This window comes from Botryllus schlosseri, chromosome 11, assembly GCF_051294905.1.
Source record: "Botryllus schlosseri isolate E-star chromosome 11, Bs_hap1, whole genome shotgun sequence".
NCBI classification, from domain to species: Eukaryota; Metazoa; Chordata; class Ascidiacea; order Stolidobranchia; family Styelidae; genus Botryllus; species Botryllus schlosseri.
The window spans coordinates 19,781,970-19,808,602 of record NC_137246.1 but is presented as its reverse complement, the minus strand read 5'-3'; the positions used below and the strand labels follow the sequence as shown (position 1 = coordinate 19,808,602).

The window sequence follows — 26,633 nt, the reverse complement described above, 5'->3', positions numbered from 1 at the left end:
GTCAATGCGTGGGTATTTGAAAGTCTCGGTCCAACTATTCTTGGTCCTTTTCAAGGTGGCAATCTGCAATATTTATTGGTTCTTTTAGCAAAGTAACAGCAGCAACCCAGCCATAAATGTTACGCGAATGGTGTGATATATACTGAACAGGTGCGTCAACACTAATTTCCCCTCTGCAAGTTTTGATTTCCTGTAGAATTGTAGATGGTGCCTAATCAGAATTCGTAAGTTTGTAATCGAGTTTATTTTGGGTAATGATATAAATGTGGAGCAGCGTATATAGGCTATTGCCATAGGCTATCGACAAGTATTCTATATACTTTCCCTCAGGATTGTAACCAAGTCACAAGGCGCCGAGTCACAGGTCAATCTCATTTTTATAGTTTTGACTCGAGTCAAGTCGAGTCATCAATTCACCACCGAATCAAGTCTAATTCCAAGTCAGCGATTACAAGGTCGAGTCCGAGTCATGGTATTATGACTGCTCAGTTTCCAGTTAAAGTCTTGTTAAACCACCCTTTTATAACTCATTTTGGTGATATCGAATGGTTCGCATCTAATTTCCTCACTTTTAGCAGTTGCCGGTCGCATTTTCAAGTACAGGTAACAATAAACGAAATCCCGATAGTGTGGTTACTTTACTATTCTTCGGAATTACAATGAAACGTAGGTCTTGGTCGTCTGAGTGTCGAGTCAAATGACTCGAGTCCAAGTCGAGTCATAACACAGATTGACACGAATCATTTCCATATTTTGAGGAAATGACTCGAATCAATTCGAGTCTTCAGAAAATCGTTACTCGAGTCGGACTCGAGTCGAGTCATGACTCGAGTCATTACAACCCTGCTTTCCCTATAGGAATAAAAAGCTAGCTCACACATGCTTATACTCTCAGACGATTAATTAATTGTTTAGTTACGGTTTGGGGAATATTCTGGATGAAGATAGATGCATCGTGTGATATCGCCTGTTGCATTGCAGTTCGCTAAATTACGATGCAGGATATTTATGAAAAATTATGTTGCAGCATCCACAATACCTGTAAGTACAGCCGATATTCATTCTTGCATTTTTAACATATTATTTCAATTAATTATCATATGTCATATGAAAGTCATGAAATAGAGTTGAATCTTCTTTGATGACAAATGAGCTTGATTAATAGCAGTTACTGGTAATTTTTTGCAAATGCACATCATACTCCAGTTAGCCCTATATATATCTGGACCTTAAAACTATAATGAGCTCTTACATCCACGTGTCTTTCACTGTTCTTCTAATTTGGTGTCCCTGCTTACCATCTAAAGATTGATAGCTGCAGCTTGTATTACTCAACTGTGACAAGAGCTCACTGTTTATCCATCGCTTTATTGAAACATCTTCGCCATTCATTCTCAGGGGCTGATCGATGATGGTAATCATGACAAGCCACAATATCATGGTTTCAAGACGGATTACATTAATAAGTTGGAGTTTTTGGAGCCAGATGTAAAAAAGGGCATTCCAGTGTATCGTGTCCTTAATAGAGATGGAAAATTGATTGATGAATCTCAAGATCCGAAGGTTTGTATTCATTATATTTCTCAACTGCATCGAATATTTAAATGACTTCTTTACCCCGGAAACAAAAGCGCACAAGTGCGACACACGCGCGTCCTCGTCGTCCAATTATCATATGATCGACCTAAAAGATCATCGGTCTATCAAATATGGAACAGTATCCGACAGTCGACGGGCATGTCCACTGTCCAGTTGTTCACATTCAAATCGCAATACAAGCAATTTCTACTAAATGAATACTAGACCTACGGTTGCATTTAAAACAAAAATCAATTTAAAACAAACATGTTTAAAACAAGACCCTAATTTAAAACATGTTTTTTTTTTAGCCATGACGCCACGAATATTCGATTGTGACGTCATAGTGAATTGGCATTACCAATTGAAAATATAGGGTAAATGTTGCTCGTTTGACGAAATATCTGTACTATTGATGTTGAACCGACTATTTTAAGGGTTTCAACCATCCCATATCGATATACGTCGGCTATATCGGGTTGTAATTGTCCGCATGCTCATACAACAAGTTTTATGGAACGTATTTACACAATTCTGGCATTATTTTACAACTTGAAAAAAACCATTTTTTTAAAGGCCTTTGTTCAAAACACTGTTTAAAACATGTTTCAAACAAATTGTTTTAAAACACCGTTTGTTTTAAATGCAACCCTATAACTAGACCGTCCTCAAGATTACCGGACCATGATCAGACCAATCGATCTCGCCTTCCGTGACATGCCATCTCATTTTTGGCGCTTGCTTTTTTATACTGTCTTCTTTTACTTGTCATCCAGTCTGCATGCCTCCTCTTTACATCGCCTAGGCCAAGGTGGGTGTCTGATTTCAAACATTACTCCAAGTCGATTCGACACCTTCCTATCTTTTCATTGTATCGCAATTTTTGTGGTGTATCGAACTGATGAAAATTGCTAGTAAACTGAACCGAATACTCTACAATGGTTTCCAACGTGGGCGATATCGCCCCCGGTAGGCGATTTTGAAAAACAAGAGCGCAAAAATACCAAATGAGGCGATTGGGAGGCGATACGGGGCGGAAATGTTAGATATCTTAAGATATCTTAGATATCTACACGGCCAAAAAAACGCACGATGAGACAGCTTATTCTGCATATGACGCGGAGGTTGACTAAAAAAAGGTCAAATCAACGGAAAACTACTTGGAAAAATGACCCTTTTTCCAATAGTCATGTTCAATATATTGACATGGAGCTGATCCATCACATATTGTCGTGGATAAAAATACAACATTTCAGCTACTAGCTAGATTACACTTTCGAGTGGGAGTCGGCGTGGCCCAGCGCCATCAACCAAGGTTTGTTTGTTTTTATTCACAACATTGGCGCTTATCGCCTAGATGGTTATTTGCGCCCAGCCCATGAATTGCATTAATCTTCTGCGTTCTTGCTTCGTTTTTCTGGTCTTTAGCTGCCATCTTTCCAGAGTTCGGCTCTCTCTTCTTCTGGGCTTTTCGAGGCGCTGTATTTACAGCGGGATCGGCGATGAGGAGCCCAGATAAACCTCCGACACATAGAAACCTGGCAGAGCCGAGGCTCGAACCATCAACCATCGATGTCGTGACTGCAGTGTTTAACCAACTGCGCCACTCGCTTCCCAATCAACCAAGGTGAATCCGGTTGGTTTCAGCAGTAGCACGGAGGTTTATCTGGATTCCCTTTTACAACGACTTACATAAAGGCCCACGGAAAGACCCGATAAGTCTTTTAAGAAAGCAAATGCAAAATAGCGATAAATGCCGGCCGGCTGACCGACCGACAGCCGAAAAATTTCAAGATTGAACACTTGTTAGGCTACTATGGGCAATAGATCGAGGTGGATGTTGGATTAAAACAGTTTTCGATCGACTCGTGTCATCGTGACAAAAAGACTTGATTAACTCAGACTCGGTTTTCAGAAATGAGGATTGACTCGCGACATTAGGGAATTTTCCGAGTCCATTTCAAGTCGACTAAATCGATGTAAAATGTACAATTACATGTAGGTACATATAGGGCAGGGGCGGCCAACCCGTGGCCCGCGGAAGGTTTTGAGTGGCGCGCGAGGTACATCTCGAAATTAGTTACAATAAAAAAAAATTATGCAGGTAATTTATTGTGAAATTGCAAGGCCTGCTTGCAAGGGATCTTGATTACTTAAATATCAGTTCCGACGCATTGGCGTCGACAAGGGCCAGACACATTTTCGTAGATCTTCGTATATGTCCAATTGCCAATTAATTTTTGAAAGGTTCTGTGTGAACACTGAACACGAACGTGAACCTCATGACGTCACGTGACGTCATATTGCTAATTCCAACCCTATCTTTCAATGAAGTGATAGCCTAATGTACACGATACCTAGTGACGACTCGGGCCACACAATGCCGAAATACATATTGGTGTTTTAAACGTCGCTGAGGGCGGAGATAATTAAGTGTGCTGATCCGGGAGAATGCTAACCGTGTGATTAAATACTGCTAATCGCGACGCATGAAGGTGAAGAGGGTTACGCGCGACGGTTAGTCGCGGTGTCCCGAGTTTTCAATCAAGTGGCGTTATCTGTTGCATCATAATGCGGAAATGCGTTATATATTGGCTGCTAGTTGGTGAATAAAACTAGAGATCCCACAATCTCCATAATGAAATAGCAGCCTGCTGACGACGATACTGCCACTGTGATAGGTAGAATTATCATCGTCGCGAAATGAAAGTCGTGTCCAATTCGTACGGTACAGCTAAGAAACGGATATCGCTTTGCAATGGTGGGTAGTCCTACATAATTCGGTGATTGTTGTTTAGTGAAGCCATAACCTAGGAGCAGGGCCGTAACAGCACTTCGTCAGCCCCCCCCCAAAACGTTGGCCGTGGGCCCCCCATAGGGTGGTAAACCTAACTTCTGGGGGGCTTCGCCCCCCAGACCCCCCTTTGGCTGTCCGCTTTTTGACGCTATTTCACATCTGCATTGGGGGACCGTTTGGTGAATCAGCTTTTCCCGCCTAGACGCGCGAAGCGCGAAAAATTTCAGTAAATCATGATTGAATCAGGCAATATGATCGGGAATTACATATATATTGCTATCAATTTTGATCCTCTCCCTGCTCACGTAATCAGATTTACCGGTAGAGCTGAGCGAGGTATGTTTTAAAACGTAGGACCGCCCAATAATAATTAGACAACTTCGGGAGTATACCCATTGGCAGGAACGAAACAGCACTTCGTCAGCCTCGCCCCCCCACAAAAACTTGGGTTTGGGGGTCTCATAGGGTGATAAACCGACCCCCTCATCACAGTGTTCGCTTTTGCCACGAAATTAGCTGCACTGTTTAGTGAGCCAGCTCGAAGCGCGAAAATTTTCGATAATTCATGATACAATCGGTCAATAAGATCGGGAATTGCTAATATATTGCTATCAATATCTTGTCCTCTCTGCTCACGTTATCAGATTTACCTGAAACTGTAGGGCCCGTAAATAATAATTAAACATCTTCGGACGGACCCGTTGGTATGACTTCGTTACATGATTTTATTTCGTGACCTCCTGTCTGCTATATCAAAAATATAGAATCGCTCAACCGTACTAAACTGAAAGACGCACACGATTTCAAATTGGTATTTCTTCACAGGCATATATTTTTTTCCTGCTGGATGGTATTTGTCTTCTGAGGTTCAGATTGCCAAGACAGGAAGCAACATATGGCGCCAGTCATTTAGGCGCCTATGGACAATTAAACCTATTGTTTTGTATATATAACGAAGTTTTCGGTCTGCGTAAGGGCAGTCTGTTTCGGCCAAGCTTTTCGTGCTGCCGATCGTTCTGGCACACTTCTTGGAGTCGCATGTAATAAGTCCTAAATCGTTATATATCTTGGTGCGTAGTGGCGTATTAATGGCCAACGCCGATATGTCCATTTCTATAAATCTTGCGTGTTTTTTCTTGGGGGAAGAGTACCAAATAATCAAGATATTTGGCAACTTTAAATCGCGCGCAGCGCGAAAAATTTTCGAAAATATTGCATAAATTTTCAAAAAATACTCTATAATTTATGCTAATTCACGAAATAATTTGGGGCCCCCTTCGAGCTCGGCCCCCCCCCAATTGGGGGGTTTGGGGTGCGGCAGTTACGGTGCTGCCTAGGAGACAATCGGCACGGTAATTATCGGGAATAATTAGACGTAGGAATGGTACGCAGTTTATATACATAACTAGAAATCTATAGTTGTTCCAGTTTGTTAAATCATGAGATTAACACTAACTTTATGCGCCGCGATCAACCGGTTTCCTTAATCCTGGGTTGATAAATCCTGACGAACGCGCTAATCGACTTTATTGCTAATCCAACTTTATTATCTTCGCCCTAAATGTATCAACTGAGGCAATTAAAGGATATAATACTCCCATAAAATAAATATTTTCCGTCGCTTTGCCAACAATTTCGACGAGGACTTACCAGGGAACATAAACTTACGCCTTAACGGTCGAGACCAGACCGGACAATGTATTCGGCGTCTGAGTATCGCTACATTGATATTGAGCTGAGTGTAAAATAGGTTTCTATACTTGCTACAAATATTACCCCATTAAGAAGTTATACACTATACAGCAGTGGCCAACACTTCAATCGCACGGATTTGGTTTTAATGATGCAGTAAAGATACGAAGTCAAGATTGACCCCGTACGCCTGCTAGATTTTTTTCATCAGAAAACGATATCAATTTCATTGATTGGCTGAATAAGCATCATTCGCTGACTACGTATTTTGCTCATGATGTTTTTGATTGCGGGCCAAACTCACAACAGAGAGTCACAAACGGAAACCTGGATATTTCGAGCAAACTTTTGTAACAAAGCAAGTAAAACATTTGAGATGGTCAAGGTGCATGCTCGTTTAGTGTTGATTTTTAATGCTGCCAGCGCCATGCATGGAGTGGCCCGCAGTTGAAATGCAATAAATATGAACCAAAGATGTTGTAATGAAGTGAAAATTGTAATATATGAAAAAGGTTCACTGTGTAGAACCTACCAAGGTTCTGTTGTGAACGCGAACCTCTAAATTTCCGAGGTTCACACACAGAACGCGAACGTGAACCTCGCGTTCACACCATCCCTATTGGTAACCCTTCCTGAAAATTAAAAAATACGACCATTTACAGATTTGAGTCTGACTATATTCGCAATTATGAGAGAACTTGTCGTTAAACATACGACTCCGCGTCTGCACTCGCAGAAAGATCGTCGGGGATGAAAGCATTGTACAAAATGATATACGCATCTTCGATATTTATATGTCCATTTGTCCAAGGGCCGATCAATCATGTCCTTTCCCAGCGGCGTACAGAGGCGACTCGCAACATATGCAAGTGACATAATCATTGACCGAATTCAATTATCTTTGTAATTTTTTCGCGCATCGCGCGGTTATGACAGTGATGTATGTACGTCGTACATTGACTTTTCGTGACATAATTGTTATCGATTTTGATGCGTAGTGACAGAAGTCTTGTTTTTACCGTCGCCTAACCAGGTTCGCTCCTATCGTACGGAAAAAAAGGTCATCAGTATCCATGTAATACAAGAAAACGCATGGCTCTATCAAGTATGCCGGACCCACATTGCGGAACAGCATCTCGCCTCGCCGGCTATCCGACAGTCGTCGAGCATGTTCACATTTAAGTCGAAAACAAGCAATTTCTTCTAAATGAATACTAGTCAGCCTTCAGGATCACCGGACCACAACCTAACATCGATCTCGCCTTTCGCCACATACCACCTCATTTTGTCGCTTGCATTTTAGATTCTCTGCTTTACTTTTCATTCAGTGTGCACTGTGCACTCCTCTTCTTCACTTTGCGTAGGCCAAGGTGTGTATCTGATCCCAAAGACTACTCCAAGTCGTTTTGACATGTTTTTATCTTTTCATTGTATCGCAGTTTTGTGGTGTTTTGAAATGATGAAAATATTATTAAAAACTGATTGATGTGGCCCGTACAATGGTGCGTAAATCTCATGTGGCCCTTTGGCCCAAAAGGTTGGCCGCTCCTAATATAGGGTAACATTAGAGGTGGTCGCGGCCCTGAGTAGCCTATCACACGCATCTAATACATCGTGCTGGTGCACAAAATGAATTGTGCTTCAGCCGCAATGTTAAAAGAGCAAAATCAATAAAACATGATTTCCAAACAAAACGAAAAGATTGTAATGGCTATTTAGGCCTACTTCAAACACGTTTTGACTTTTGCTGTTCCGTTTTCCGAGACTAGTTCAGAAACGTGAAGCTTCGATAGTTTTGATTCGAGTCAAGTCGAGTCACGACCGAGTAAAGTCTAAGTCAGGGTTCAAACGTTCGAGTCCGAGTTCTCCAAGACATGGTGTTCACTGCATTTTCGAGTTCAATCCTGTTCATAACCCTTTTTTTTACAACTCGATCTGTTTGGGTGAAATTGAATGACTCGTATTCATTATATGGTAATTTTCCTAACTTAACACAGTTTCTGGTCATATTTTACAAGCACTAGTAGGCCCGACTGACTGACGAAATACCAATAGGATATTATCATACTATTCTTTGAAGTTACAACGAGATACGTCTTGGCCGTCCTAGAGTGTCGAGTCATATGACTCGGTCAAGTCATGCGCAATGACCGAGTACAAGTCCAGTCAATACACAAATTGCCTCGAGTCGAGTCGAGTCATTTTACCATATTTTAGAAAATGACTCCAGTCAAGTCGAGTCACCAAAAAATCGCGACTCGAGTCATTACAACTATGGATTAGAGCTTGTTGTCGTAGACTGGTAGCAATTTATAACAGCGGTTCGCAAAGTGTGGTTCGGGAAGGGTATGAATTAGAGTCGCAACCGCGTCTGAGAGATCGTTTAACGGGTAAAATCGGGCAGTCGAACAAAAAACTTATGAAAGTCCTGATCCAAACCACACTAACATTTCGCACGCCCGGGAGACACGTTGTATACTTTGTTTTGTAAAATCAATCGCCACTTTCGATGATTTAGGAGTCCGTGAGCTTGAAAATTTTCTGCAATCGAGTTCATGACTAGAAAACGGGCTGACGAAACCATTGATCTAAGCATAGTGCGCACGCAGAGAGTCATGCAATAAAAATACAATGAAAGAGAAATTTCAGTGACATCAACCGTACTGAATCAATGACATTTTGCAAAGAATCATGTCTCATAAAACTGCGTAGCTTGCACCTGGTTTTCTGCCCCTTTATTTCATATATGCCCGTCCCAGGCCCAATAACAGCTTAGCTTAGCCTACTAATATTAGATATGCGCATTGCGCATGCGCACTTCTTTCGATGTGAGGATTGGGTCGCGAAATGGTAATAAAACTCAGATTTGGGTCGCCATCTAAAACTTTCTCATGCCTTTAGCTCAATATCCGTTACTCGATTCAGAATATTCAGCGACTCATTAGTCATTATGTGCTTCAATCGTCTCGCAAAATACAACCTAATGACTTGAATAGAATAGTAATGTGGAATGACTCGATATGATTTGTGTTTCGAAGGCAGTACTGGGTTGAAAGACCGCGTGGTCCTACGACCACCTTCTGTCCGTTCATCATTACATCGCATTGCGTTTGGTGTATCGCAGTATGCATTGCTTATGTTATGTGGATGGAAAATAATAGACCCAGCCGATTGATTGATTGATTGATTCCAGCCTCGACAATATATTTTTACCATGTTGGGCTACATAGTAATAACTGCTAATACATAGGCCTATTACCATTTTTGATTATCATTCATATTTCCTTTCATCAAATATGTTGCAGCTTGACACAGACACTCTGCTAAGGATGTACAGAAGTATGACAATGCTCGAAGTAATGGATGAAATCTTGTACGACGCTCAGAGTCAGGGTAGAATTAGCTTCTACATGACAAATTATGGTGAAGAAGGTACGCATATAGGAAGTGCTGCAGCACTGGATGATAGAGATCTCGTATTTGGACAGTACCGTGAAGCAGGTAAGAAATATTGTAGCCTACTCGTCTTTCGAGATAATTATAAATATTTGAAAGGAACCATCAATCATATCGGGTCTCCCAGTCTATACCGTGCAAATTATAGTGAGGAAAAAATTTAAAAAATGTATACTATTGGACGTGAATGTTTGTGGACATTGCCTTTACTATATTTCATGGTTGACGAATAAAAGAACTCTCTCTCTCTCTCTCTCTCTCTCAATCTTTGAATTAGGATTTTCTATACGTAGGTGTGCTTATGTGGAGGGGTTTTCAGTTGTCTGAATTTATGGACCAGTGTTACTCAAATGCGAATGATCCCGCAAAAGGAAGACAGTTGCCAGTGCATTATGGTTCAAAAGATTTGAACTATTACACCATTAGTTCTACCATAGCTACTCAAATGCCCCAGGTAAGGCATCCATTTACCCATAGATCTGTTTAGCACCAATCTTTGACCACAGGCCTCAGGTGCTGCATACGCTCTGAAGCTTAGCGATGATCCAGACAGGTGTGTTATCTGCTACTTTGGCGATGGGGCTGCTTCTGAAGGTGATGCTCATGCGGCTTTGAATTTTGCTGCCACTCTTGATGCACCATGTATTTTCTTTTGGTGAGTCTGGTGTTTTCAGTTTTCATGCAGTCATTGCATTTCACAATTGGAAATATGTTTCACCATGCTTATAATAAGTTGAAAATTGGCACCGGAATAGATAATGTCAATAGTTTTCAATGGTGGATTTTGCTACATTACAGCAGGGGGCATGGTCAAACTAGTCAGCATTGAAAAGCAGTTACTAAAAGTGAATTTGGTCGAAGAGTTGCATACTTTTAGCCGGTATTAGGTTGCCACTTTTGAAATTCTAGTGTGCGTCTTCGCGACTATCGCAATATATGACCAATGCCACTACAAATATAAAGGTGCAATTTTCGGAAATATATTTAGTTGTAGTTACAGGGGTACTTTCAACCATATGTCATGAAAATTTCTCTCAATAAAATGATGCAAGTATATCGCAAAACTATACTTTCTACTTTGAAAAATCCAAAATGTAAAAAGTAAGTATTTTTGCCTAAAATCTATGAAGTGGATGCAAGTAAGTAGGACATGTAGGGGAAAAATCTGCTTGAGTTGCTCGAAATCCTTCATTGCTGACCATCTCTGCATATTTAGCCCTTCCAAAATACTACTTGGCCTGTAATTTCCTAATTACAAGACTGGCATCATAGCCTTGCTATTCTATGATTTAATAATAGTCCTTTCCTATTTGTCATCGATATTTTCTGTAGCTGATAAGATAAGTTTTGTTAATGAATCTGCATGATGTCAAATATCGTTTGTAATCTTGCGATCACGTATGTTAATATCCATTAGCTACTCGTTGTGACGGAAATGCTCCAATACCTTTTACTCACACAGGTATTAACAATACTTACAATATGCAACTACCGTCTTGGGCAGGGCGGTCAACATACGGCCAGGTATCAGTATTAAAAAATTAAACGCCGCATCAGTTAGCAAGTACCTCAGAACTGTTGAAGAAAAGGATAGATCATCAGATGTTCAAAACCGGTTTATGTTTACATCCCGAGGCTTGGAATCGTAATGAAACCTGTATCAAGATCGCTGCCGGCTCGTCTATCCACATTGAGTACTGGGGGGGGGGGGGCAAAATAACCCCAATGCCCTCCATTTATTGCGTGACATTTCACGGGATGCTTTTTAAGGAAGTGTTGTTGACGGTCTTGCTTCTGCGCACTCTTCTGTTGGTTTTCATATTTTTTTTTTGGGGGGGGGGGGGGTATTCACGGTGTTTGTCGACTACTATGGTCATTTACATTATTCTTCTTATTTTCCGATACTGCCGACTTATAGCACGGCCCACCTCTAGGCTTTTGTAAGACACCGCTGACGCGGATGAGGTGGCGAGGATGAGCCTAGGTAAACCTCCAACACTTAGGTATCGGAATTCGGAAGTCGACCTCGGTCGGACTCGAACCCGCACCCATTGGTGTTGCAACTGCGCTATCTCGCCACTCATAAATTTTGTAAAATCTGCCTTTGGAACTCAACGGACCATTTTGCCCCAGCAAAATTGTACTAATGTGCCTCACCCACTTCTTCAGAGCAAAATTCCCCATAAAATCTAAATATCGCAATAAGCTACTGCACCTAGAATAACATAGGAGTGCGAATACAAAAGGCTCTGACTAAGTTGTGTCCAAATTACAAGATCAACAAACGAGACATACCCAACCCACCGAAAACCAGAGGTGGTTAGTAACGAAGTACTTCTACTTTTTCGAAGTACTCATGTAGTTTTCCTCTGCTTCTGGTACTCACTCAAGTAGATATGATTTTCGCTACTTCTACTTTTACTTCCTAATATTTTGTGATCTACTCACTTACTTTTCGCTATTTTCAGTTTGTCAAGTAGAAATAGTCTAACCCCCCAATAAGAAAGATAGCCTGAGGAATTTCAGGGCTGTTTCACGGAATACCAACATTTAATTTTCATAAAAGTCAAGTAAATCTCAGAACTTTCGTTGCGCTTCGCGCACAGTATAGTTACGTTATGACAAATTTTCACGAAAGTATCGGTGAATATAATTTAGGTAGCGGGTTGCGTGGTTCTGTTCCCACCGCATTGTCGCCCATGTGAAATAATTCATCGCAGTATATATGGCCATTTTGGCCAATCATGTGTGAAACTGATGTTTCGCAATCCAGCATTTACTTATCATATCGTAATCTAGCAGTCCATGGCGTGTAATAATCTAGAAAGTGGACTTTGATATTTTTTAGCTTTAGACCTGTTTAAGCATACCACCTTGAAACTTTCTGGAGTAAAGACATGAAATTCATTCTCCGCTTTTAGAAGTAGTATTTATATTTCACTTTTAATTTCCAGTATCATACTTTGAGTTCTAATTAGTACCAGTTCTTTTGTCTGGAGAACATACATGTTGAAGGATACAAGCAAGTGTAGTAATGCATTCGATTTCCGGAAATAAAGCTGCACAATATGGCATTTTTACTATCCAGCATATTTTTTATCGCGCAAAGTGTTTACACCGTATCCGAAACAACTTCTCTGTATTGCTCTTCGACTAGACTAGGGGCCTTATAATATGGGGGAGGGCGCCATACCATGATATTTTCTAAAACGGGTTGTTCGAGTAAACAGAGGATTAGAGTCGCATTTCCATATCAATACTATTATTTCATCTCATAATGCGGACAAATGCTTATGCTGTCGAAAATTGGATACCTCCTGGTATGCATCAATATGAATCAAGCTCTGCACCTTTCGCATAGCTTAATTTGCAGCTTTTGACAATCTATGCGAACGAATCACGCTCGTTTTCACAACTACTTACTTACTTGAGTAGATTTAAAGTCAGTCAATTCTACTTCTACTTTAAGTAGTTTTAGGTGGCTTATGGAAGAAGTACTTCCACTCGTACTGGAGTCGAATTTTTCGTCGCTACTTCTACTTCTACTTGAGTAGCTTTCTTGGCTTCTTTGACAACCTCTGCCGAAAACACAATCGAAAGGTAGCGATGTAGCCTAAATTTACGCAGGTTAGCAGCATTAGGCAACTCGTCAATTTCTCACAAAGGCAGCGAACCTGGCGAAATCAAACTGCATCAGGATTGCGGCTGATATGACACTACTAAATCATCGAAGTGAAATGTCGGGTTTTAAAAATATTCACGATGTACCATCGTGCCCGTATATCCATTGTGCCCCACATTGCCCTAATTCTCTAACAGATGCCAGCGTAGGGTCAAAATATCAGAATAGTTCCGGATAATGAACGGAAGTACAATGATGTGGCAGTTTACTCTATAGTAATGGCATAGTAACGCCATTATCTCAGGCATGCGCAATATGCATAAATATCAGAGATAAGCGGATTCGGAATTTCTATGTCCTAATCCAATCAAAATCCGAAGCTGCTAATCCGAAACCAAATCCTAATCCAGGACTTTTGTTTATTCAAATCCATATCCAATCCTAATCCGATTCTAATTTGAAAAAAGAATGCTACTTTATGCAAGGGATGAATTAGAAATTATTCTTTCACAACCAAAAATTCTCTCTATTCAAGATAACTTAGCATAGGGCTGCACCTTTCATGTCCATTGGCACCGAGTGTGTAGTGTGGTGTAGTGTGTGGTGTAGTGTAGTGTACCATAAGTACATTATTAACTTATCTTAATAAAGTTTGTCGCCATGCGCCACACAACATATCAATCTCCCAGAAAATCGGTAAATCCAATCCAAATCTTAATCCGTTCAGAAAAAATCTCCAATTCTAATCCAATCCAAATCTGACAAAATTTCATAAATCCGTTTATTTCAAATCTATATTCTAATCCAGGGGTTCTCAACTTTCCTTGCATAACGGCCGCATCTTAACAGAGAGAGAGAGAGAGATGATATTCTCTTTCGTCGGCACCAGTGCTTTTCAACCTTTTTGAGCTCCGTTCGCACTTTTTTTGTAAAATAAATTTCATTCGCACAAACTAATCGAAAATTGTTATAACAAAGAGAAGATGAAGATAAGCCTACTTAACAATATGTTGTTCAGATGTGCAACAAATTGGCTGCTATGTAGCTTAAGCTACCAAGTGTCTCATTAAAAAGGCAACTTTTTTTTTGCTCGTTTTGCTTTCAATTATTTCATTAAAACCCTTCCCGGCCAAATAATGTTGTTGGGAATTTGTGTTACAAGAACGTCTACTAGTGCTTGGATGGCCAGGTCTTAAAATCTGTTCTGCACTCCTATCCAAAATATAGCGTATTTTTCGCGAGTGAAAAATGCTTGCGGGCGGAAATCGTTTTTGAGAGCTGACACAAAGGTTCCGCGAGGCTCCAGTTTGTAGAAAGAATGAAAAACACACATGTTTCTGTTGAGGCTTTTGCCTTATGTCTTTGAGACATAAGGTGCAAAACGATCAAGGAGAGTAGGCACAATAGAGCTCGCTACCTGATGATATGTTGCTCCAACTTCTGTCTCGCAAGTTTATGAGAAGAGCAAATAACTCACGATACTTTGTCTTTTACTCTACTCTATCTAACTTGAGAATTCATGACAGTTTAATAACGGCAAAGCAGCTTTTAGACTACCACCAAAATCTGAGTTTTTGTGGCATCTCGCGACCCGAACCTCACCCATGAAAAGGAATTTATTTTTAATATTACAGTAGTATGCTACGACTTTACGGGCATGTATGACATAAAGAACGCGCACACCACAATTCTACCCAACACAGCTCTACAAAAGATGCATGACGCACGCTATTCCAAATTAGGGCGATTTAAATTCCTCTGCGTATCGCAGTTGTACTGCTGTCTACTCAGATTGCAAGAACGCGACTATTCCGTGCCGACAACGGAGCATCATATCCAGTTCATCTCAAAACGTTTGGCCATCCAGCATCGGTCATTTTTTAGCCGAGGTTTTGCTGCCGCTTATGGTTTTGGCACCGCATTTTATCAGCGGTTTGTTCGCCAATACTTTACGTCTTCATGTGCCCCGACGCAAAAGGGGTTGGCCTCGAAATGAATGAGTCTCATAGGTCTGATCTCGCTCGTTGCACACCCCTACACTAGTTCATCCCAACGGTCTTCGACCATGTTTTCAAGAAAAAAACAGTCGAACAAATCTTATCATGAATTCTCATGATAAAGCCATATTTAATGCGTGTCTCGCTTATTGGCTACAGTACCCAACACAGTGATCTTGGATATGTAAAAACGATCGCAGGATTTTTTGCAATAAATTCAAAAAATATTACATAGATATTAACAGATAGCTCTGGAGCCGTGTCGACCCAAAATGATACCCTCTGCGGTCCATTCTTTAATAACCCTTAAAGGGGTAAAGATTTGCGTTACAGCAACTTGCCAATGTCAGTCTGTAATGATGGTATTTACTACTACCCTCGTGCATCGCGCTAATCGAACAGTTATTACGAAAATATGATGACTGTTTAGCGAAAGAAAGCAGAAAGTCAATTTGATGTCATTTTTCCAGCCTGTCACAGGCTCAGACGGGCTGATATATACTGTATGACTGCCACTATAGAGATTGTAGAGATCTTTATACTGCCACACCAGCTTCCAAACCCGGCTTTTGGTTACGTAATAAATTTAATTTTATTTCTAATATTAATTCACTTCGGCTTATGAGAGCTACGATTAGTGGTGCACCGTGTTAAGTTTTTACAATTGTGTCGCAACTACAAATGTTACACTGATCTTAAATTTCCTATTAGGTTTATTTGAATTATTCCACGTTAGAAAAGTTAACAATTAATCACGATTTTCATTCGCACTTGATCCGGATTTTCATTCGCACTATTCGCACCACCTTCGTCATTCGCACTGAAATTTTTTTCATTCGCACTAATGCGAACCGTCACACAGGTTGAAAAGCACTGGTCTGCACCATCGAGATGCTTTGACGACGGAGTTGCGATACGGCCATGAGGTCCTAGTCTGCGCCCCCGTTTATTTTCTCCTCCATGCTATCCGTGATTGCTGAGCGCCTAGCAGGATAGCTGCGGATACCAATTTTCGAGTCTTAGGTATGACCCGGCCGGGGATCGAACCCACGACCTACCGCACGAGAAGCCGGACGCATAACCATTACACTATCTCGCAGCAAAAATCGCTACGGGCCGCAGGACATTGTTACCGTATATTTGTGGACTACACTTATATTTAGGCTAATATAGCCTATTTACCAGTCGTATATGGTAATTTAGTACATTTGTATGCATTCTACAGCATTAATGGACAGCGTTCGTAAGCTTTCAGTTGCTGTTTCTAGTGAGATTATGTCATCTTCTGACGGAACAAGTTAATCCCTTCATGAAGCGTGCATTGCATTCGTTCCCAAGTCGGTATGTGCAGTGTGCCCCTTCAAACCCTTGTACCAGAGAACTAAACTCTCTCTTTCAATGCGTGAGCGAGCAAGTATAAAATTACGGTAACTTTTTCGTTACAGAGTCCATTGTCACTTTGAGCTCCAAGTGATATGAGAAGACGTCTCATGTTCGGGGTAATTTTTGAGCAAACCAATCAACCCTTCTCCTTTCCTTCCATGGCTGATGCCCTGCACCAATAGTTTCAGTAGTCAGCTTTGTCAAGTTGATGTTGTTTGCTAGTCCCCTCCCCCCACGTGTGCCCGGCCAGCATTACGTCTACAAATATATCCATTCCGATAGAATACTCCAATACAATTAACGTTGCAATGTCCGTGGATTTTGTCCAATGCTATAGGTTAAAGCAGTGTTGGGATGACTCGAGTCATGACTTGACTCGAGTCAGACTCGAGTCAACTTTTTCGTATGACTTGACTTGACTCGAGTCACTTTGGAAAAATGACTTGACTTGACTTGACTCGAGGCTTTAAAAATGCGCATTGACTCGTGACTCGGAGCAAAATTTACGAGTCAATTTCAAGTCATCAAGTAAACGGTGTCGAATAAATCACTGTATCTTGTGTAGGCCTATGTTCGGATTGTTCGAGATCAGTGTTGGGATGACTCGAGTCATGACTTGACTCGAGTCAGACTCGAGTCACCTTTTTCGTATGACTTGACTTGACTCGAGTCACTTTGCTAAAATGACTCGACTTGACTTGACTTGGCGTGTAGAAAATGTGGATTGACTCGTGACTCGGAGCAAATTTCACGAGTCAATTTCAAGTCATCAAGTAATTGGTGTCGATAAAAATCACGGTATCTTGCATATGGTCGGATTGTACGCGAAACGTGGTGTAACCCGTGAGAGTTACCAATCATTCATTGATCTCGCGTTTTCCTGAGCCTCCATTGTTCTCTCACAAATAAGTTGACCGCAAACGAAGTAATCGAAGCTTACACCTTACGGTATTGTAAACCATTATAGTGTAGTAATTTAATAGTAAAATGTATATTTCTGTTGTCTGTTCTTACCTGAACCCAACCTCTTGTTCTATTGAAATTGAATTCGAATATAGTTTATATAGTCCTCAGCCATTGGCGTAGGCTCGAATTGTATCATATCAATTTGTAAATGGGTAATGTATTGCCTCTTATCAATTCGTTTCTCTATTCTTTATTTTGGCTGGTAACTATAAACTGTGGCGATGCGATTACTTTTAGTTTAGCAGTTCTACGTTCATGTGAGCAATACAGCGCCTTCTTGCGTGTATCTTGAACTCTATATTCGTTCATTGCTTCAGAATCAATGACCACGCAATCTGTATTCCAGAGAGCTAGCAAAATGCAATGACGTAATAATGCCTCATACATCGAAAAGGCAACTTGACTTGAATCGTGACTTGACGCGTGACTTGACTTGACTTGACTCGACTTGACTCGAGTCACCTCCAAAAATCGAGTGACTTGACTTGACTCGAGTCACCTTCGAAAATCAATTGACTTGACTTGACTCGAGTCAAAATGTGCAATGACTCGAAATGACTCGTGACTCGAAGGTAGTGACTTGATCCCAACACTGGGTTAAAGTAGTCTACGCGGCAACGTGTTTCAAAACATGCGACAAAAGATCAACTAACATTGCTGTTACTCTACTTGTCACGGTTGAATCAGACAACTGCAGCTTCGAAATTTGTTAGGTGAAGTTGTCCTTGCTGCTAAATTCCGGAAACAGCGGAGATTCGCACAGTAAAGTAACGTTTTGTTGAAAACACACATTTTCTAGCAGAATTCATGGATTTAGCGATATACCAAGCAATTTTGAACCATGCGTCTTTAACGTCGTCGGCTATCTCGACAATGCCTCAAAATATGGATTGCTGGGCATGAGACCTAGCTAGCAACGCTTTTTCTAAGATCAGGTGATATGTATAACTCCAGCTGGAACTGTCCGAAGACCTATTCAAAACAATAAGAATCTAAACTCGACCATATATCAAGAAACCAGAAGACATTGAAGAATGAGAATAAATCAAACGAAACAGAGACGGTGCGATAAGAGATAAATTAATATGTAACAACACTGTGCCGGTAGTAATTGCGATCATATTGAAAGATCTCGTGGGCCGCAGAACAAGCGTCTGCGGGCCGCGGGTTGAGAACCCCTGTCCTAATCCATGCTCATTGCTCATCTCTGATAAATATTTTGTTACAGTAGAAACAATGGATACGCCATATTTACGCCAACCTGCGACCAATACAGAGGGGACGGAATCAGCGCTAGGGGACCTGGCTATGGCATAATTACCGTGAGGGTTGACGGTAATGATGTTATTGCAGTATATAACGCCACCAAGAAGGCAAGACAAATTGCTATCGAAGAAAGCCGACCCGTCTTGATCGAGGCTATGACTTACAGGTGAACTTGGTGCATGTCAACTAAAATAAGTGGTTCTGATGAAGATGCTTTCATAATATGGAAATACAACGGAATTGATCAATTCTGTATTGTCCGGCTATAATTTGAAGGATATCTATTTATCCAAGTCTTGCTTTATCTTATAATACTTATATTGAAGCAGTGTTGGGATCAAGTCACTACCTTCGAGTAACGAGTCATCTCGAGTCATTGCACATTTTGGCTCGAGTCAAGTCAAGTCAATCGATTTTTGAAGGTGACTCAAGTCAAGTCAAGTCACTCGTTTTTTGGATGTGACTCGAGTCAAGTCAAGTCAAGTCAAGTCGAGTCACGAGTCAAGTCACAATTCAAGTCAAATTGAATTTTTGAAGTATCAGTGACGATTCAAAGTCATTACATTTTGCTAGCTGATGTGTGAAAGACAGAATAATTTGCCATTTATCTTACATCAAATAACTAATATAAAGTTCAATATGCATGCAAGAAGGCGTCTATCACGCACACGTAGAACCGCAAATAAAATACGCGACTAACTATATAGCTATGCTCCAGTCTGTTTTTATATCAGCCAATAGGATCGAAGTGGTTCTCAACCTTTTCGGCTTCGCGGACCCTTTTTGACCGTCACGGACACTCGCGGACCCCCTCAAGTTTTAGTTCAATTTTAGCTCTATTATGGTGTAACCTTCATCTGTCTTGTGCAAATATGAACTGTGGGCTTGTGATAAACGGCAAAATAATGGTTTTCTTGAAGATAACATCATACTATTTATGTAGAAATTGGTGGACTTTTATTATTTCAAAGCTAATTTTGCTGCTGTATTTCCTGAAGTACGTTGTCGTGTCTTGAAAATCCGCGTCTTCGTTTTGATATGAACGAGGAGTGCCGAAAATCATTTCCGCAAAGAATGATGGAGGTTAATGCAATATTAACGCATAACGCTTTCGACGATACTTTTGGTGTGATCGCACCATTCATGGCACCAAAATGAAGAAACACATATTTTATGAACATATCACGTCCAGCATCTAGCGCAGGGACGGGCAACAAACGGCCCGCGATGGCATTTTGATCGGCCCGCAGAGAGTTTCTACCGTCAAAGTAACATCCTAATATAAAAGTATAGACAAATTTTATGCTCCAAAGAATGGATCCAAATTCTCCAACCGGAGAAACACTGTCATGAAACGACTTGTTCTGTTCGGGTTTAGATATTTATTTACGAGCAAACATTTTCGACCATGAACAATCGAACATTAAGACAAGGCTGCATACCAATATAACTGGTGATATGAATTTCAGGGTTGGAGCGTAATGCTTTGATAGCAACAAAACACTCCTTGTTCATCAAAAAACCAGCCTTGTCGATAGGGCATCCGCAATAAGAATGCGCCAAATCTGATAGCCGAGCTTTAAGAGCAGGTATATCATTGTCCCATTTATGACGAGTGTCAGTCAAAAATATTCGGGTTCATTTCCATATGAATATACTATTGAATTGTATATTAAAGTTCTGTACCTCCAAGAAGCTGTTCCTGCATTTGGGACAATTTATGGAAATACTTCGGAAATTTTTATTTCAAACGACTGTTCGCAACTAATTTGATGAGACTGACAACTTCAAATCGAGAAGGTTTCGCAGACATTACGAAGTCAACCTGATTGACGTTACTATCTCCATATTTTTATTTTTTCCACAAACCCCAACAAAACGTCTCTATACAGCAATATGTTTGTAATTTGTATCAGCAGGTTATTGGAAAACTGGCAATGAAGATGAGTTTCCTCACTACGGTAGTTTATGTCAGACGATTATGATGATGATATTAGTCATGAGGTTTTACAAGTTGTGGCGCGAATCTGCCTCATGCTTTCTCAAATTAAAAAATAAAATAAAAATTAGGTTATTAACCATTTTCAAAATTTTGAGGTCTCGCGGACCCCCTGAAATTGCTTCGCGGACCCCTAGGGGTCCGCGGACCCCCGGTTGAGAACCGCTGGAATAGATAGAAGCCTCGAGAAGTTGTAACAAATTGCTATTGATTTGAATCATACAAGAGGGTTGGTAAAGGTGATCACTGTGCAATGTTAGCACTGAGCCGTCTAAGAAACATAGGTACGGTAATTGGTATTGTTTTCTTCTTCTACTACTACTACTATGACGACGACAACGTAACCTGTGAACATTTCGTTTGTGGTCAATATATTTGTGATGCAATAATAGAGCATCATTCAAACGTACATTCAGTGAATGCGCGGTTACTCTCACGAGTGACACAGGCGTATCGCGAACAATACGAGCATACACAAAATACAGTGATTTGATTGATACCGTTTATACTTGATGACTTGAAAGTGACTCGTAAATTTTGCTCCGAGTCACGAGTCAATCCGCATTTTTGAAGCGCCGAGTCAAGTCAAGTCAAGTCAAGTCATTTTTGCAAAGTGACTCGAGTCAAGTCAAGTCATACGAAAAAGTTGACTCGAGTCATCCCAACACTGTATTGAAGTGTTGAATCTACTGAAAAGCAAGTCAGAGTGAAACTTGTTTTTTTGGGTATTCATGGTGTTTGTCGACTACTATGGTCATTTACACCAGGCCGATATTCTTCTTATTTTCCGTAGCTGCCGACTTATACCACGGCTTTTGTAAGACACCGCTGACGCGGATGAGGTGGCGAGGAGGAGCCTAGGTAAACCTCCAACACTTAGGTATCGGAATTCGGAAGTCGACCTCGGTCGGACTCGAACCCGCAGCCTGCAGCCGCGGATTATACCACTGCGCTATCTCGCCACCCAAGAGAGTGAGACTTCGTCACCCTTCAATTTCGCCGGGCTAGGCAATTCCGTAAGGTGTTGCATCACATCTGACCTAATTCGAGAACGCGGGCAGTTTCGTGTCCCAGTGAGGCAAATCGATTGCGAGTTATTCCCAGCCTTTCGAGGGTGTTTCTGACGCGGTCATATTCTGTTACGCGCGTTATATTAATATAGTAACGACCGGGCGAATTCGAACGAAAATCACACATCTATAAATAATAATAATCAGAGGTGGTCAAAGTATAGTCAAACAAGCTACTCAAATAGAAGTAGCGACTCAGAAATCTAAAACTATACGAGTATAAGCAGTGATTATCGAAGCAGTCCGAAACTACTTCAAGTGGGAGTAGAATCTACTGTCTTCGATAAGCAGTTTTGAATAGCAGTCATAAATACGATGGCTCATGAAAACTGACATATGAGGACGGATGGCTGAAGTTTGTACATATTTTCAACAGCATAAGGACTCATCCATCATGCGATACATATGATAGCTTTGTTTGTTTGTTTTGGGGTATTCATGGTGTTTGTCGACTACTATGGTCATTTACACCAGGCCGATATGCTTTTTATTTTCCGTAACTGCCGACTTATAGCACGGCCCACCTCTAGGCTTTTGTAAGACACCGCTGACGCGGGTGAGATGACGAGGAGGAGCCTAAGTAAACCTGCAACACTTAGGTATCGAAATTCGGAAGTCGACCTCGGTCGGACTCGAACGCGCACCCATTGATGTTGTAGCCGCGGATTATACCACTGCACTATCTCGACGCTTCATATGATAGACTTGCAATAGAACAGTGGTATAAAAAGACGATGAGCTATGCGGATAAGTTATATAGGATACGATTACCTCTTTGTGCGATCAGGAAGGCAAATGTAAATAGCGTAGATCATATAATTCCAAATGCATTTCCGAGATCTATTTACTTACAAAAATTAATTTAAACAAACATGTTTAAAACAAAGCCCTTGTTTAAAACGTGATTATTATTGTATTTTTTATTTTCTATTTTTTAAAGCCACAACGTCACGAATATTCAATTGTGACGTCCTTGTGGATTGACATTGATAATTGAAAATATAGGGTAAATATAGCTCCTTTGACGAAATATCTGTACTATAGCTGTTGAACCGACTATTTTGTGGGTTCCTCCAACCATCCCATATCGATAAACGTCGGCTATATCGGGTGGTAATTGTCCGTAGGCTCGAATACAACATATTTTTTGAAAAGTATTTACACAAATATTAATTTTACAACTTGAAAAAATATTTCAAAAATCTCAAAGGCCTTTGTTTAAAACACTGTTTAAAACATATTTTAAACAACCATTTGTTTTAAATGCAGCCCAGATGCGACTGTGTAGTAGACGATTATGTAACCTGAATTTGCGCACATGAACCACGCAACCGTTGCATAAAGTATATTGATCGAGATTTTCGTGGAAACAGATTGGTCAAAGGTCACTCTACATTTCGCGTGAAGCATGAAAATTCTGGACTGTACGGCGTGTACGCATTAACAGTCCCTGAATATATCCGTCAAGGTCTCATTCTCTCTCTTATTGGAAGAGCATATATCATATATACTTGACAAACTGTAACTAGCGAAAAGTAAGTTATAGTCAGTCACAAAAATTGACGAAGTATAAGTATGGCGGAAATAAGTATTTAATTGAGTAAGTACTGCAAGTAGGGGAGAACTACTTGAGTTTGAGTACTTCGGAAAATTAGAATCACTTCGTTACTGACCACTATACTGCCCCTAATAATGTATTTTTCCCAATAAATTTGAAGAGTTGGACACCATAGTACGAGCCATGATGGCAACGCTTATCGGACGCCCGATGAGGTCAATTACTGGCAGAACGCCCTTTCGCCGATCGACCGATTCCGACTTTACATCAATAACACGGGGATATGGGACAGTGCCGAAGATGAAGAATGGAAAAAGACAAGCAAGGGGAAGGTGAGTGCATGCATTAAGCGCTTGTTGGCTTTGTCATGCTCTTGCATACCCACTTTTTTCTTTGCATTCTCTACTGCATTTTGCGTTGTGTGTATTGCCGATGCAGCTAAACACGATTCTGATTATATACGTTGCTATTTCCAGAGGTAGTGAAGGTATAGTCAATGTTGGTATACTCAGATAGAATTAATGCCGTATCCTTCTGCTCGACTAGAAGTATAAGCTTCGGTTTTTCAAAGCATGTACCAGTAGGCCTTCTATACCAAGTAGACGAAGAAAACGGAAGCTAGCTTTCATATCCTGTTACAGGTAATGGAAGCCTTTACTAACGCCGAAAAGCGTTTGAAGCCTTCGCCCACGCATTTATTTACGGACGTCTACCACGATGTCCCGACGCATTTGCAGTCACAACTCAACGAACTGAAGGAACACGTGAAAAAATATTCGCAGCACTACCCACTGAGCAGCCACGAGCCATTTTGTTAATGCAGAGGGGCTGCCGCAGGCTATATTGATGGTCAAAGACTCAAAGTAGTATAGAATATGGTCTGGTTGACCAGTGACCACAATATTGCCGGCAATGAACAAGCCTACTTCGTTTTGGGAATATTATACCTGTACGTACGCCTCTCCAATGCTGATGCATGATGTTATGTACTGTAATTATAGGCCTACAACTCTTTCTTGTTATTGCTTGAGCGTGTCGATTCAACAACGCATACATGTACTTTTATTATATATACGTGTTGTGAATATAAATTGAAACATGACGCATAACGCAACCTACTTTTCACTACATCTTCGCGAAAGTCTTCCGGTGCAATAATTTACCCCCTTCCCACCGTGTCATAGACCATAGTAGCCCTATATGTGGATTTAAAATGTGTCAACACCTCGTTTAATACATATCCGCAACGTATCGGGTTTGCTGTGGATTAACATGATGTAAACCCAATTTTCCCTACTTATTCACGAACGGTCTTTCGGTGCAATAATGTTACCCCTTCCCCTCTGGCACAGAACAAAGTAAGTGTAGGCCATTTCGAAGAAATAAAGACAAATGGACAATATTCGACATGAACACGGCGATCAACTCGTTTCAAAGTGTATCGGGATTGGAGCTGATTAACGTTTTTAAATATAAAGGCAAATGATGAAAACCCACTCTTGGCAACATTTTAGCCAAACTAGGTATTTCGGTGCAAATATGTACCCATTCTCATCAGGCTAAAGCAGGGATATATCACTGGGATACAGATCAAAAGTAGGCCTGCGCGTATTTCGAATAGATGGACAATTGGACACGATATGGTTAATCCAAATGGTGTCGGGTTCGGTGCTGGTCGACGGGTTGAAGATGTAAATTGAACCAACTTTTAAACTGCGTCTTTCGGTACAATGGTTTAACCCCGTCAGTAGGCTACCAATGTTCCCGAGTTTTGAAAGTAGATTGCTGACAGTTTTTGCATATCTGCAGGTTCAAATTTACATTCGTATGACTACTGAGACTGATTTTGAGGGGTTGCAGCAGTGTTGGGATCAAGTCATTATAACCTTCGAGTCACGAGTCATTTCGAGTCATTGCACATTTTGACTCGAGTCAAGTCAAGTCAGGTCAATCGATTTTCTAAGGTGACTCGAGTGAAGTCAAGTCACTCGAATCTTGGAGGTGACTCGAGTCAAGTCAAGTCACGAGACAAGTCACAATTCAAGTCAAGTTGCCTTTTCGAAGTATATGATTCATGCTTACGTCATTGCATTTTGCTAGCTGTCTGAAATACAGATTGAGTGTTTTTGACTCTGGACCTGCGTGAACGAATATTAGAGTTAAATATAAATGCAACATATGGCGCTTTATTGCTCACATATACGTAGAAATGCTTAACTACGTAAGTAATTGGATAGCCTCGGATTATAGTTACCCTGCAAAACCGTGCGATACGGTTGATCTCATCTGTACCTTTACGTACCAAACTATCGCCTTACTACCGTAAGCACCGAATTTTGCAAGTTGACGACCTATATCGCTTCGAAGTATCAAAAGTCATTCACAAATATTTTTCCAATAGTTTGCCTCCTGTGTTTGATGACTTTTTCATGCCTGCAAAAAATGTCCACTCCCATTACATGAGATCCTCGTCTAAAGGAAATATCTACTTACCCCCACCCAATAGCAACTTAACTAAGAGGTCCATCGACTAGGCCTACTCGGGACCTATCATCTGGAATGCATTACCACCACATATCCGTGAATTGCCCTATAATAGATTCAAAAAAGCCCTACTTGATCACCTCTTATCGTTACACTAACACTGTTGCCCTACCTCGCCCAAACATTGCTTCATTGATCATTTGCTACCATCGTTTAATTTTTCTTCTATTTTTTTTTCAACTACTGTAACATTTTTTACAGCCAGACTGTTTAGAGTCAAGTGTACCTGTTTGATGATGGTGTGATCAGACTAGATGACCCTCACGGTCTTATCGATCATTCCTATCTAATACCGAATACTGTGCATGCATATCTTCTGTACCACCACCACTGCCGTGTGTTATGTATTTTGGTTTGATGAAAAATAAAGACTCTCTCTATCTCTCTCACCAGTCTGCGCCAATGGTTGAGGACTATATAAACCATGTTGGAATCCAATTTCATTAAAACAAGAGGTTTGGTTAAGTTAAGAACAGAGAAAAGAAATATACATTTTGCTATTAGATTACTTTACTATATAGTTTACGCCAACGTTAGCCGTGCGCTTCGATCACTTCGTTTGCGATCAATTTATTTGTGAGAGTACAATGGAGGCTCAGTAAAACGCACGGTCAATGGACATTGAATGATTGGTCGCTCTCGCGGGTTAACACCAACGTTTTACGTACAATCCGAACATAAGATACAATGATTTTTATCGACATC

The 26,633-nt window shown here is 40.7% G+C and overlaps 1 protein-coding gene across 1 annotated transcript; it reads left to right on the top strand.

Annotated features, from left to right (window-relative positions):
* The first annotated feature begins 202 nt into the window (after positions 1 to 202).
* LOC145449779 (2-oxoisovalerate dehydrogenase subunit alpha, mitochondrial-like) lies at positions 203 to 25,671 on the top strand. The gene is made up of 8 exons (XM_080328205.1): positions 203 to 1,041; positions 1,399 to 1,563; positions 9,373 to 9,568; positions 9,817 to 9,977; positions 10,030 to 10,178; positions 18,720 to 18,923; positions 23,545 to 23,716; positions 24,026 to 25,671. Exons 1-8 carry the CDS (start codon positions 949 to 951, stop codon positions 24,200 to 24,202), a joined length of 1,317 nt encoding a protein of 438 aa, XP_080184331.1. The 5' UTR covers positions 203 to 948; the 3' UTR covers positions 24,203 to 25,671.
* The last annotated feature ends 962 nt before the right edge of the window (positions 25,672 to 26,633 follow it).